The sequence below is a fragment of the Bison bison genome, unplaced genomic scaffold (genome assembly GCF_000754665.1).
Source record: "Bison bison bison isolate TAMUID 2011002044 unplaced genomic scaffold, Bison_UMD1.0 scf7180017864472, whole genome shotgun sequence".
NCBI lineage: Eukaryota > Metazoa > Chordata > Mammalia > Artiodactyla > Bovidae > Bison > Bison bison.
The window spans coordinates 6,003,452-6,016,147 of record NW_011495033.1 but is presented as its reverse complement, the minus strand read 5'-3'; the positions used below and the strand labels follow the sequence as shown (position 1 = coordinate 6,016,147).

Below are 12,696 nucleotides of genomic sequence, written 5' to 3'. Positions count from 1 at the left end.
CCAACTGATGCAAAGAACTGACTCATTTGAAAAGGCCTTGATGCTGGGAAAGATTGAAGGTGGGAGGAGAAGGGGACGACAGAGGATGAGATGGTTGGATGGCATCACCGACTCAATGGACATGAGTTTGGGTGAACTCCAGGAGTTGGTGATGGACAGGGGGGCCTGGCGCGCTGCAGTCCATGGGATTGCAAAGAGTCGAACACGACTGAGTGACTGAACTGAACTGAACTGAACTGAATTGGTTTTGGTTGCATGACTTGAATTGACCAATAGCAGGCAGTTCCTGGCCTAAGCTTTGAGGCCTGGCAGCATCCTCGTTTGCTTGGGGGAAGTCGGACACCATGCTGTAACAAAGCTTGAACTGGACTCCTGAATGAGGAACATTCACAGAGAGAAAAGCCACAAGGAAGCAAAGCACGAGACATGTGAGTGAAGGCTTTCTGGGTCTCCTAGCCCAACCCAGGAAAATGGAGCAGAGGGAACGACCCAGCTGAAGTCACAGGGAGTACTCTGCAGCAGCCACCACCTGCTCAAATTCCTGACCCCAGAGGATTATGAGACACAATCAATTGTTATTTCAAGCCACTAAGTTTTAGGGTGGTGTGTCACTCAGTAACAAATACCTAAAATACTCAGTCCTTAGACATCTTTTCTCATCCACCCCCACCCCCCGCCCACCTCGGTGATTCCAAACAGTCCTGTTGCTCAACCAGTTTGCACACTGCTGACTCCAGCTCAAAACTTTCCCCAAACCTCTAGACTTAGAACTTCTGAGAACGTCTTCCTCAGTCTCTACATGGATGACTAATAAGCATCTCAAATGAAAAAGGACTCATGATCATCCCCTTAGGGAGCTAAATCTTTGCCATCTCAGCAAATGACAAACTAACCTCATAGTTGCATAAGGCAAAAAATCTGGGATGCATTCTTATTTTTTGCTGTGCTGGGTCTTCGTTGCTGCCCTTGGGCTTTCTCTAGCTGACGCGAGAGGAGGCAGCTTTCTCTCTAGTTGCATGGGGTTCTCACTGCGGTGTCTTCTCTTGTGTGGCTCATGGGCTCCAGAGCACTTGGCCCAGTAGTTGCGGCACACAGGCTAAGTTCTTCACAGCACGTGGAATCTTCCTGGAGCAGAAATCGAACCTGTGTCTTCTGCACTGGCAGGTGGATTCTTAACCATTGGACCACCAGGGAAGTCCTGTGGATCATTCTTGATCCCTCTGACTTTCACACCCCATGTCCAATCCTTCAGTAGATCTCATTGGCTCTATTTCCAAAATGCAAGCAGACCACTTTTAACCATCTCCAACACCATTATCCCGATCTTGGATTATTGTGGTAGCTTCCTAACTGGTTTCTCTGCTTCTACGCTTGCCTCCTCCTGCCCCACTCTTGCTCAAGTAGCAGCCAGAGTGTCTCTTTTTAAAGTTTTAGTCAAAGCTGATCACTTTTCTGCTCAAAACCCTCCTGCGTGCATGCTAAGTCACTTCAGTAGTGTCTGATTCTTTGCAATGCTATGGATCATAGCCCACCAGGCTCCAAAGTCCAAGGGATTCTCCAGTCAAGAACGCTGGAGTGGGCTGCCATGCCCTCCTGCAGGGGATCTTCCTGACCCAGGGATAAAACTTGGGTCTCTTATATCTCATGCATTGGCAGGCAGTTTCTTTACCACTAGTGCCACCTGAGAAGCCCCCAAACCCTTGTATGTCTTCCCAATAACAGAGTAAAATCCAAACACAGAAATTTTTTGTAAAAATATTCTGGTGATAAACCCTAATGAAAAAGAATATTAAGAAATAAGAATGTAATAAAAAAAAATCATATACCCAATAAGGGCCTTGTATATAGACTATATAAAGAACGATTACAGCTAAAACAAAAAAAAAAACGGAAAACAAATAACATAATAAAAATATGAGAAAAGGCTGTGAATAAACATTTCTACAAATAAGATGGGCAACTGGCCAGTAAGTACATGAGAAGACATACAACATCACTAGCCATCGAGGAAATGCAAATCAAAATCACGAGATATTATCTTGTACCCATTAAGATGGCTATGATCAAAAAGACAGATAATAACAAACATTGGTGAGGATGTGAAGGACCCTCATACATTGCTGGTGGGAATGTAAAATGGTGCAGCTACTTTGGAAAAATTCCTCAAAAAATTAAACAAATAGTTACCATATGACTCAGCAGTTCCACTCCTAGGGAGAATTACCCAAGAAAATTGGAAATGTAGATTCACATAAAACCTTGTACACAAATGTTCATAGCAGCATTATTCACACTAGCCCAAAAGTGGAAACAACTCAACTGTTTATCAGCTGATGAATAAATAAGTGAAATGTGGTATATCCATACAGTGGAATATTACTTGGCAATAAAAAGAAATGAAGTACTGATACGTGCTACAACATGAATGATCCTTAAAAACCTAATGCTAAATGAAGGGAGTCTGTTATAAAAGACCACATATTGTATGATTCCATTTGTATGAAATGTCAAGAAGAGGCAAATCTGACAATAGATTAGTGGTTGCCTAGGGCAAGGAGCGGAGAAGGCAATGGCAACCCACTCCAGTACTCTTGCCTGGAAAATCCCATGGACGGAGGAGCCTAGAAGGCTGCAGTCCGTGGGGTTGCTGAGGGTTGGACACGACTGAATGACTTCACTTTCATGCATTGGAGAAGGAAATGGCAACCCACTCCAGTGTTCTTGCCTGGAGAATCCCAGGGACGGAGGAGCCTGGTGGGCTGCCATCTATGGGGTCACACAGAGCCAGACACGACTGAAGCGACTTAGCAGCAGCAGCAGCAGCAGCAGGGCAACGGGAGGGCTTCCCTGGTGATTCAGTGGTAAAGAATCCACCTGCCAAGCAGCAGACACGGGTTCCACCCATGAGTCAGGAAGACCTTCTGGAGTAGGAAATGGCAATCCCCTGGGAAATCCCATGGACAGAGGAGCCTGGCAGGCTATAGTCCATGGAATTGCAAAGAGTCAAACATGACTGAGTGACAAACAACAACAGGGCTAGGGGAGGCTAGTAGAGTGGAGAACTAGAGCTCACACATGTGGGTTTTCTTTTTAGGGTAATGAAAATGTTCTAAAATTGACTGTGGTGAAAGTTGCACAACTCCACGAATATACTAAAAGCTATTAATTATATACTTTAAATAGGTGAATTGCAAAGAGCTGACTCATTTGAAAAGACCCTGATGCTGGGAAAGATTGAGGGCAGGAGGAGAAAGGGACAACAGAGGATGAGATAGTTGGATGGCATCCCTGACTCAATGGACGTAGGTTTGGGTGGACTCCGGGAGTTGGTGATGGACCGGGAGGCCTGGCATGCTGCAGTTCATGGGGTTGCAAAGAGTCGGACATGACTGAGCGACTGAACTGAACTGAAATAGGTGAATCCTGTGGTATTCGAATTTACATTGCAATAAAGCTGTTAAAAAAAAAAATCTTCCTATGGTCTTCAAAGTCTTCCACTATGTGAGCTCATCTCTCTCCATTATTTTTTTTGCTCACTCTGTACCAGGCACTCTGGCCTCCTTCATGCCCTATAGACTCACCAAATACACTCCCAGCTCAAGCCATGGCTATGGCTCAGGGTTGGGCAGTTTGTGCACTGAACAGAAAGCTCCTGGCTGAAGGGATGGGGGAGAACCGGCATCCAGGCTTCTGCTTGCCTAGACTGGGACCAGGGATGCACCCTCTGAGAGGGGTCATCTTTTCTAATCAGCACACTTGCCCGTGCTCCCGCACAAACTGTTCTCTCTTCTTCTACCCCTCCCCCACATATCCATATAATGTACTCATGTTTATTCTGTTCTGTGCTCAAAGGTCATCAGAGAGGCCTCCTCTGACCACCTCCCCATGCCCCACTTGTATCATGCTCTAACCTTCACTCTCTTTTATTTTACTTCATAGAACTTATTGCCACTGGATAGGTAACATATATTTTGGTTATTACCTGTCTCTATTCACTAGAATGGAAGCCCCAAGGGATCAGGAACTTCGTTTAGTTCACTGCTGTATCTTCAGTGCTTGGAATAAGGTCTAGCATAGTAGGTGCTCAATGAATATATACTTTTTGGCTGCGATGGGTTTTCATTGCTGCGTGAGGGCTACTCTAGCTGCAGTGATCGGGGGCTACTCTGTAGTTGGTGTGCAGGTTCTCATTGAGGTGGCTTCGTTGTTATGGAGCACAGGCTCAAGGGTACACAGGCGTCAGGAGTTGCAGCATACAGGCTTAGTTGCCCTGCGGTGTGTGGGATCTTCCCAGACCAGGGATTGAACCCATGTCCCCCGCATTGGCAGGTGGATTCTTAACCCCTGGACCACCAAGGAAGCCCAATAAATATTTCTTGAGTGAATGAATCAATGAAGTAAAGTCAAGTGATCATCAAAACCTTAATCATGGACCAATCTAAGCCCATTCAAGGTGAAGAGAAGGTGAGGATTTCAGTGGACTGGATGGATTGTATAATGAGGAAAAGTAGTAGCGTGTGGCACCTAAGTCTCAGTGACTGAGCTCATCTACAAGACCAGGCACCATTGATCAAAACGTAGATCGGAGAGGGGTGCTTGCCCTGGCTCGGGCAGGAGTAGGAGAAGCTTACCTCTTCTTTAGTGTAGTACTTCAGCAGGCCTTCTCTTGCCAGGAGGACAAACCTCCTTTTCAGGAACTGTGCGTTGTCCCTTCCCCGCTTCCACAGGAACCCTTCTCGGTTACCTGCCACCAAAGATGAGAAAGAGTGAACCACCACAGCTCTAAGACCAACAGGCAACTCACCTGCCTATTGGTGACCCCATGCCGTGCAGTCTCAGGGGTGGAGTGGACCGCCCACCTGCTGCTGAAATGTCTCGGATCTGATTTAGCTCTTACGGCTGCAGGATGTGGGGTCCTCTCTGAGGAAACTTTGCAATGTTGTATGATTTTAGTTGGGGGGTCTCTCCAACTTTCTTTCTTGGCTGTTTCCTAAGAAGACATAGTAAACCTTTAGGTAGGGACTTCCCTGGGGGTCCAGTGGTTAAGAATCCACCTGCCAATGCAAGGGACACTGGTTCGACCTCTGGTCTGGGAAGATCCTGCATGCTGCAGAGCAACTAAGCCCATGCACCACAACCACTGAGCCCAAGTTCCACAACTATTGAAGCCCGCATGCCTAGAGCCTGCGCTCTGCAACAAGAGAAGTCACCGCAGCGAGAAGCCAATGCCCTGCAACTACAGAGTAGCCAGTGCAGCAATAAACACCCAGCACAGCCAAAAATATATAAATAAATTAAACGAAAATATAAGGAACCCTTAAGTAGGCTAAAAACTGAGAAACTGGACTGATTTTGAAAGAGGCCCAACTTCACGTTGATATCAGCCAACTGAAAGTCTCCCAAGTACAGGAATAATGAGTGACCTCTAGGTCCCTGCTGGTGGATGAACACTCTGTGCTCCTGGCGGCTACAAGCATTCGGCACTGGCTGCCTCTGGTCCTCGAGCGGTTTTGTACATTTTGCTCTCTGGGACAGTGTCCATTTGGACTCACAGCAGAGGGGTAGAATGTGCCACAGGTCCAAGGCCACCGATGAGATCATGCCCTGCACAAAGGCAGGAAGGGAGGCAAAATCCAGCCCATTCTCCTTCTCAAGGCTTGTGCCACACCAGGGTTCCCTTAGCCAGAAGCAGATTGTCTATTTCTACCTGGTCTGTCCAGGGGGTGAATCTTTTTGCAATTTATACTAAGAGTCTGTACACCCTGTGGTCCTGCAAGGACCTGAAACGAGTGAGCTTCTCGGCCAAGAAGACCATAAAACCCCACCAGCCGATGTGTTGCTATTTCAGAAGCAGAGGAACCCACACCTTGGTCTCTGGGGCCAGAGCGAGGGCGGCTGACCTTGTTCCTAATACTCAGGCACTTTGTTTTCTAGAATGCATCAGAATCAGCCCTCAAGAGATAATGAAAATAACCTTACCTGGGGGTGAGATGGTTTTCCCATCGGCCATAAATTCCTGTCTCTCATACTTAGCTCGAATCCACTGTTCTTTTAAGACCCTAAAAAGAGAGAAACTTGAGTCAGCTGTGTCTGATGCATCCTCTTTTCATGGCAATTTTATGAGACCCTGTAGCTGAGGATGGGAGCTTCTCAGCAAGGCCTAGCTGCCTGCCCAGCCTGGTCAAATTTCTCCACCTGCATACTATTAACACTTGGGACCTGGTAATGCTTCATGGTGGGGGACTATTTCGTGCTTTGTAGGATGTTTAGCAGTATCTCAGACCTCCACCCCCTTGATACCAATAGCAACCCTTCCCAAGTTGTGATACTCCAAAATGTCTGCAGACAAGGCCAGTATCTCACCAGGAAATAATATTTCCCCCCAGGGGCTAAATCCAAACTGCTATGCTATTCCAACCTCAGCCCCTCTAGGTCAATGAGACAGATGCCAGCTCCCCTGGACCATCTACTCTGCCACATTGCACTGTGTGTTCATGAGCTTAAGCCAGGAGAGTCTGTGAGCCTTCCCCAAGGCCCACCCATGAGATCTGGGCATGCTACAATGGACAGAGCAGTGGTCTTGGGGTCTGACCCTCTGGGACCTGGTCCTATTCTACCATTTATCCACCGTGTGACCAAGGGCAAGTTGCTTTACTCCTCTGAACTTGGGGAATATTCCAGTAATATTATATCTACCTATCCCTTAGAGTTGTTGAGAGGTTTAAATGCATACAGAGGGCCTAGTACTATGTTGAGCACATAATAGGTGTTTGCTATTAGCCCAACCAGACATTGCCATCCACGACCCCTACAGAAAATCCACGCAGCTGAGAGGGACTTCATTCCAATTGTTTGGTTCCCTCTTGCCTTTTCCAGGCAAACGTTCCCAGGTTGATATGACCTCACCCCATGGCCACAGGGAATGACCTAGAACTGAGTACCTGACCCAGATTGGTCAATCAGAGCTTGGCCCTGGGCTGTTGGGACCAAAAGGAGCAAAAAACTGAGAGAGGTGGATTGGAAGCCTTCTCTCCAGGGTTGAGCTGGGAGCTGGAGCTGGGAACATGGATATGGTGTTGCTCCCAGCTACAAGAAGAAGTATATTAAAAAGCAGAGACATCACTTTGCCAACAAAGGTCTGTATAGCCAGAGCTATGTTTTTCCAGTAGTCATGTACGGATGGGAAAACTGGACCATAAAGAAGGCTGAGCACCGAACAATTGATGCTCTTGCTCTGTGGTGCTGGAGGAGACTCTTGAGAGTCCCTGGGACTGCAAGGAGATCAAACCAGCCAATCCTAAAGGAAATCAATCCTAAATATTCATTGGAAGGACTGATGCTGAAGCTTAAGTTCTGATACTTTGGCCAGCTGATGCAAAGAGCTGACTCATTGGGAAAGGAGCTGACTCCCTGATGCTGGGAAAGATTGAGGGCAAGAGGAGAAGGGGGCGACAGAGGGTGAGATGGTTGGATGGCATCATCGACTCAATGGACATGAGTTTAAACTCCAGGAGATAGTGAAGGACAAGGAAGCCTGGTATGCTGCAGTCCATGGGGTCACAAAGAATCGGACATGACTGAGCAACTGAACAACAAAAGGAAGAAAGCCTGGGTGAGAAAAAGAGGCAGGAATGGGAACCAGAGGGATTTCAGAGACTTGATAGTGCTGGAGCCTTCAGCCTGTCCTTCCAGAGGGTGGTTCCACCTCTGTTCTTTTTGCGGTCTGATCCGAACCCAGAAAATCACCTTGTGCATAAGCTGGTTTAAACTGGGTTTCTGTTGTGTGTAGTTAAGAGCCCTACTGAATGCACAGCCCTCGGCCCCAGGACATGGAGGAACCCTGAACCACAGGATCAGAGCTGGGAGAGGGAATGGAGACCGAGATTCTGGAGGTGGAGAATTCAGGGGACTTTTAGAATTAGGGATTGAGGCCATTCAACCAGAAGGGGTTACAGTTCAGGGCTGTAGTTGGGGTCATGATACATAGCGTCTGTGTAGCACTGGCAGAGACCCTTGAGCTCAGTAGGTGCTCACCAAGTACCTGGTCCCTTCCCCTTGGAGCAAAGGGTTGGGTGGCAGCAGTGAGGCAAAAGGAGCCCTTTCACATTAAACCTGGCACCTCCCACAGCTGGGCCAGCCACCAGCCAGTATGCCAAAGTGGACATAGAAATAGATTAAAACTGGCACGAAGGGGTTTCCCTGGTGGTCCAGTGGTGAAGAATCTGCCTTGCAAGGCAAGGGACACCAGTAGGATCCCTGGTCCGGGAGGATTCCACATGCTGAGGAGCAACTAAGCCCGAGTGCTCTAGGGCCCACACGCCACTGCTCCTGGGCCCACTGTGCTGCAGCTGCTGAAGCCCACGTGCCTACAGCCTGTGCTCCACGAGAAGAGAAGCCAACACAGTGAGAAGCCAGTGCATCTCATCGAAGAGCAGCCCCAGCTTGCTGCATCCAGAGAAAGCCTGCACACAGCCACGAAGACCCACTACAGCCAAATAAAAAGAAGTAAATAAATCCTAAAAAAAAAAATGGCATGAGGGGTGTCTTGTGAGATGTTTTACCTGTTATCTCCTTTAATCCCTACCATCATGCTACCATTATGCCTACCAAATGTAGGCATCACTGTCAACGTTTCAGAGATGAGGCTGCCACAGGTTGCAGAGTTCTGCTCCCTTGCCTACCTTTTCACAACTGAATAGAGACAGAGAAGCATACTGGGGTCTCCAGAGCGCAAAGCTGTGCTTGCTCCGCCACTCCCAGGTTGTTTAAATACTGGGACGTCACAGGACACTAGATACGGTTGTATAGTTTGTGCGCTGTCCACCAGCATCCTGCCATGGTTAGAGGACAATGGCAGCGGAAATGCAGCCTGTTCCTGCAAGCCACGCCTCCTGTCTGCCTGGAGGTAACCCTTCTCCCCATTCACACTCCGTTCACATAGGATGCTGAGTCCCTGGGAGGGAAGCTCAGGCTCAGACAGTCTGTCCTGCAGAGGTCTGGGGTCACTACAGACCAAAGTCACCCTCACCCCTCACCCCCAGGGGACCTGAACCCTCCTGCTGTTCCATGGCATGCAATCCCAGGATACTGGATTTTTTTCCCTAGCACCTTGGTACAGTCATGAAGGCCCTGGTGTCAGATGGGCTAGTCCCAGCTCTGCCTCTATCAGCCTCAAGTGTTTCATCTATATGGTGCAGAATAATGCAATATGATCTCATAGAGTTGTTGAGAGAACGAAAATTAACGCACACAAGCGTTTAACACAGGGCCTGATACAAAGTAAAGCTCAACAAATATCAGTAGCTACAAGTATTTCTATGGTTATTATTTGGGGATCTGGGGCCTAAGCAGCTGCCTTGGAGCTATGCTGAGCTTAGGTGGGACAGCTCTGGGCACAAGATTCCAAGCAAAGTAGCTGAAGCACATTGATTCTGCTAGAATACTGGCATTACTCTTGTTAATCAAGTTAGTCATCACCTGCAGGCTATGAGAACATCAAGGCAAAGGGACAGAAACTAAAGCAGATGTCCCATTTCACAGATGAGTCCAGGAAACTGAGTCCCAGAGAGGGGAGGTGATGACCCAAGCTTCGAAGGTAGAGAGGGCCCTACAGAGGTCTGTGTGTTCTCCTGTACCAAATGCTGTCCTGGCTCCACCTGCTGGGCTGGTGCACAGAAAAGACTGTCAGAGACAAAGGCACTGGAGATGGGGTAGCGGTGGGAGTGGGTGGGACCAGGAAATCACCCACTTACATGCAGTCGTTGGCCTGGGGGATATAGTAGAATGCAGGGACTCTGGCTTCGTACTTGGTCTTCACTCGGAGGTTCCCGTTGTGGGTCATAAACTGCAAGACAACAGCAACTTGGGGTAATGCTAGAACTTGAAAAAAATGTGAAACGAAACCACAGTCTACCCAGAAGGCCACTGTTCTCACTGGCTCCTAGGCTGAGTCAGGAGACACTCCTCCTGGAGTTTGACATTTCCCACAACCCAGCTTGGTCACACGTAATGCTCAGAAGTCCCAGCCTGGAACAATGTAACAACCACGCCTCATACAGGCATAGCACTTTACAGCTCTCCCACATTATTCCATTTGATCCCCTCAATCACTGTAATCACCACAATTACTGTCCCTGTTATAAGGCGAGGACACCAAGGCTCAGAGAGCTTAGGCAACTTACCCAAGGTAACACAGCTAGTCAGTGGAGAGTTGGAATTTGAACTCAGACCCGCCTAACTCCAAAGCTCATGTACTTTCTCCACTGCCCTCCACAGATGGCCAGGACCACTAGCAGTAGTCCCTGCAAGTCTGTAGGCGATAGATGGAACTGGAGGATGGAGCACTTCAGTGCTCCACCCCATAGCGTATGTGAGTCAGGAAGATGGCACCAGAGAGACCCAGGGGAATGCATATGTGTCAGGAGTGGCCCTGGCCATCAGTCAGCACTCAGTAACATCAGGGGCATATCTGGGCTGGGGATACATGTGGAAAAAACAGCCCATTTTTAATCCACGTCTCTTGGAAAGAGTGAACCCTATTATTCCCTTCCCCACTGGCCACTGGGCTGTGTTGCAGGATTTGCATGGGCTATGAGTCTCCATAGAGCAAGGTTCCCACTGGGCTACACTTAACCCCCTGAGCTTCAGGGATCTCACCTGCAAAGATGAAGAAGCTATAACCAGGGAGTGCTAAATGCTAAGTTGCTTCAGTCGTGTCCAACTCTTTGTGACCCCCTGGATTGTAGCCCACCAGGCTCCTCTGTCCACGGGATTTCCCAGGCAAGAACACTGGAGTGGGTTGCCATTTCCTTCTCCAGGGGATCTTCCCAACCCAAGGATCGAACCCGTGTCTCCTGCATTGGCAGGCAGGTTCTTTTCCACTGAGCCACCAGGGAAGCCCATAACAGGGGAGTGATGAGGCCCAAAGAAACAACCTTCAGGTTTATATGCCGGTTTCTGGTCTTTCTCCTGCACTAGAATGTAAGCTCCACGTAAGTAGAGACTTTATCTTCACTGCTCTCTCCTACAGCTAGCAAATGCAGGCTTACAGTAATGAGTGAATGAGTGAACGAATAAAGCATCGAGCCCAGTGGTCTAGCACAGTGCTTGACACAGACAGGGGTACTCAGTAAACATGGGTCTGCTTCCCCCGTAGTCCTCGAAATCCTCAGCCAGCCCAGTTTAGGACTGCCTGCTCTCTGAAGGTTTTCTGGCCAGAATGGTGTCATCATCCAGGCTGAAAGTGTTCTCCATCTCTGGAGATCAGGAGAACGAGGTGGCTCCCTCCCTGGCTAGGGGGACTGGAGAAGGCCTATGGACCATGAATCAGGATACTTCTGTTCTGGTCCAGGACTTCAGCTACTAAGAACAGCAGCTGTTAATTGACTATTTACTTTGTACCTGCATTGAGTCAGCATTTAATCCTCATAGCAGCCCTGTGAAAGGATAGTGGTATATTTATAATACATGTGTGGAAAGAGCCCACAGCTAGTGTTAAATAGCAGGCTCCGGACCTCACAGCTGCAAATAAGTAAGCGATGGAGCTAGGATTTGAACTCAGGGCCTCTGTCTAACTGGCTCCTTACTGCCCCTCTCTCGGCCTCAGTTTCCTTCCCTGGAGAATGGGAGCAGGCTCCTGTTCAAAGGCTCTCCACACGCGCCCCTTGCTACCTCCACGATACTGTCGTCCCAGAAGTCAAGTCTGACGGATTTCACTTTGCTGATGTCTGGAAAGTTGCGGTGGACTCCGGAGCAGTTCAGACAGATAAAGATGCCCAGCTTGTAAGAGGCCCAGTCGGGATCTGCGGGGTGAGAGGGCAGGGTGGGGAGCGGGTGAAGAGCTGGCTGAAGAAACCAGGGGCGCCAGGAGAGGCAAGGGCTTGGCAGGTACCAACAGCCCACGCCTTCTCTCTCGGCCTCCCCGCCTTGCGCGAACTAAGATACCAGCATGAAACCCTCTGGTCAGCCCACTTGGCCTGACGCGGCTGCGGCGGCGGCCAGAATGAAGATCTTGGAGGGAGTCCGGGGGATGGAGAGCGAGAGGCTGAGGCGGCGCGAAGTGGAAGTGACAGCACTTCAGGGAACTGAGAGGAGAGCGCGGAAGGACGGACCCGCAACTCGACGCCGGGAGCTGAGGGTGGGAAGGTGGGTCAGAGTCCCTTGGCGTGCGCCGGGTCTGAGCGCGCAGAACCCCGGGGACGTCCGAGGCGCGGGAGGCGACACTGGACCATCCTGGGAGAGCTGGGTCCGGGGTCTGGGAACCGTGGTGTGTGGGATGTTTGGATCCGAGCGTGGGGGAAGGGGCTGGGTCCGAGAAGAAGAGGTCAAGGACCGTGGTCCGGGTAGGCAGGGTGTCTGGCAGAGGGAGGTGAGTAGAATGGGCAGGGCACCCGGGGCTGGGATCTAGTGTCGAGGTCCAGAGGGGGCAGGTCAGGGGGCCCAGCTTCAAGTAGGGGCAGTACTGGTCGAGGAGAGGGCTGTCGGGGGCCCGGGTCCGAAGGTGATATAAGAGTCGTGCGCGGGGGTCTGGGACCCGCCCGGGTCTGGAGGCAGGGGACGGGACCCGCCGGCCGCTGGCCGGCCCAGACTACCGGGCTACGTGCGCCGCCGCGACCTTACCTGCTGCCCCGCAGTCTGCACAGTACGCGTTGCCGGTTCCCGCGGCCTGGCGCAGCTCCAGCAGCCGCTGCCTGTTGG

At 49.8% G+C, this 12,696-nt stretch overlaps 1 protein-coding gene across 1 annotated transcript in view; it reads right to left on the bottom strand.

The window, feature by feature from the left end:
• ADAP2 (ArfGAP with dual PH domains 2) overlaps window positions 1-12,696 on the bottom strand; it is a 37,977-nt gene that overhangs the window by 13,944 nt on the left and 11,337 nt on the right. The window contains exons 2-6 of the mRNA XM_010861700.1: window positions 12,619-12,689; window positions 11,671-11,801; window positions 9,753-9,844; window positions 5,980-6,059; window positions 4,632-4,744 (exon numbers count right to left, since the gene is read on the bottom strand). Coding sequence (XP_010860002.1) covers window positions 4,632-4,744; window positions 5,980-6,059; window positions 9,753-9,844; window positions 11,671-11,801; window positions 12,619-12,689 — 487 coding nt within the window. The remainder of the gene's footprint in view (window positions 1-4,631; window positions 4,745-5,979; window positions 6,060-9,752; window positions 9,845-11,670; window positions 11,802-12,618; window positions 12,690-12,696) is intronic.